This window comes from Etheostoma spectabile, chromosome 4 (genome assembly GCF_008692095.1).
Source record: "Etheostoma spectabile isolate EspeVRDwgs_2016 chromosome 4, UIUC_Espe_1.0, whole genome shotgun sequence".
NCBI lineage: Eukaryota > Metazoa > Chordata > Actinopteri > Perciformes > Percidae > Etheostoma > Etheostoma spectabile.
In genome coordinates, this window is record NC_045736.1 from 36,776,851 (window position 1) to 36,778,537 (window position 1,687).

The 1,687-nt window shown below is 43.7% G+C and overlaps 1 protein-coding gene and 1 long non-coding RNA gene across 2 annotated transcripts in view; both read right to left on the reverse strand.

Annotated features, from left to right (window-relative positions):
• Positions 1–1,687, reverse strand: part of LOC116688646 (uncharacterized) — a 16,674-nt gene that overhangs the window by 2,591 nt on the left and 12,396 nt on the right. The gene's annotated exons all lie outside the window — the stretch shown is intronic.
• Positions 1–1,687, reverse strand: part of trib3 (tribbles pseudokinase 3) — a 6,773-nt gene that overhangs the window by 1,694 nt on the left and 3,392 nt on the right. Inside the window, exons 2-3 of the mRNA XM_032514803.1 lie at positions 712–990; positions 272–564 (exon numbers count right to left, since the gene is read on the reverse strand). Of these exons, the coding sequence (XP_032370694.1) occupies positions 272–564; positions 712–990 (572 nt within the window). The remainder of the gene's footprint in view (positions 1–271; positions 565–711; positions 991–1,687) is intronic.

The following is a 1,687-nucleotide window of genomic DNA, read 5'->3' on the forward strand; positions in this document are numbered from 1 at the left end:
TGGTAATATAGTATCTTGGTAATATAGTATCTTGACACAAATGGTGATATGTCATTGTGATCATATCGCATCGCAGCACAAATATGGTGATAATGTCAGATAGTGATAATATTGTATTGTGATAATATCATATTGTGATATTGTTTTGTGACAATATCGTATGGTGGGGCCTCTGCTGATTCCGACTTCTAGTTTTTAGCAGTATTAGCATTGTCAATAGTGTCAGTGTAGTATGTGGTATTAGTAGTATTATCAGAGTACTCAGTCTCACCTGTATTTGTCTGTGAAGACGAACCTGCGGAGCTTCAGGTCTCTCAGGACGACTCCGTGGCGATGACAGTGCGTCACCGCGTTCAGCATCTGGGTAAACAGATGCCCCGCCTCCTCCTCGCCTAGACGCTTCGTGCTTCGCAGGTACGCGTGCATGTCGCCGTGGTGACCGGGCAGGAAGACGTATACGCTGTCCTGGCCAATCACCACGTCCAGCAGGCTGCAGATGTTGTCATGGTGACCGATGCGTGCGTAGGCAGCCAACCGCTCTTGGTAACCACGTAGAGGAAGCACCTGTAACATGGCATCAGGTTAGGTTAACAGTTAAAACTGCATTGTTTGTGTGCATTTGTTTTTGCAATATGAGTATTTTCCGCAGTATTACCAATATTACTAGCAGTAAACAGTATATGTAGCATTTCAACAATATTTTTTACATACCTGGCAAGTGTACTGCTGCTTTGTGTGTGCGTGGACGGCCCTGTAAGTTTTCTCCCCCTCGCAGCGTTCAGACAGGAAGTACGGTCCGATTCTGGATGGGGATTGGCTCTGGTTGGACTTGGGGGTGGGGCTTCTGGGCCTGAGGCAGCGTGAGAGGCCGTTGGCGGGGGGATTGGGATCGAGACGAGCTACTTTACATTTCAGGAAATTGTCCCGGGGCTCGTCCAGTAGCCTCTTCAGACACAGCTGGCGGCTGGCTGCGGCCACGCCCATGCTCATCTGTGATTGGAGGAGACAAGTGACATCATCAGGTTCATTACAATTTACAGCTTTTTTGTCCAATTGAAGCAGCCGTCAGACTGCATCATAGATGCTGAATATTCTCCATTGGGCTGAGGCAAAGACGAGTTTATTTACACATCCAGAAGTTGGAGCAACATTTCACATGGAGTCGTGTTTGGGTCCAACTGATGATGATGAAATATCTCGCTCTTTATGTACAAAATGCTCCAATATTTCAATTTTAGAGCTTTTCAACTGGCTATAAAGCTCTGGAAAGCTGAGAGGAGCTGCAGATTCAGGTGATAACTCTCCGTAGATTCATCACTTCTAGTCACCTCTGTCACATTATGACCTTGTTTTAACATTATTATAAAATATAGTGATTATACCCACTTTAATCTTGCATAATAGATCTTCTTTTACTGTTTCAAGTATATAAAGGCATTCTAAGTAGGCCTGCGCAATTAATCGTTATAAAATTGCGATCTTGATTCACACGGTTCACAACTTAATTTTTTTTTTTTTTTATGACTGATTTTTTTTTAATTTTGCAAGTCGACTGCTTCTACTTTCTTCTGTGAGTTTTAAACATAGACCGTATGAAATAGGTTTTAAAGCGCTCCCAAGCTGCAATGCTCTCCTTTCTCTTCATGGAAGCCTCTGAATGCGCAACGTGCTATAGGTGCCAAAAAAA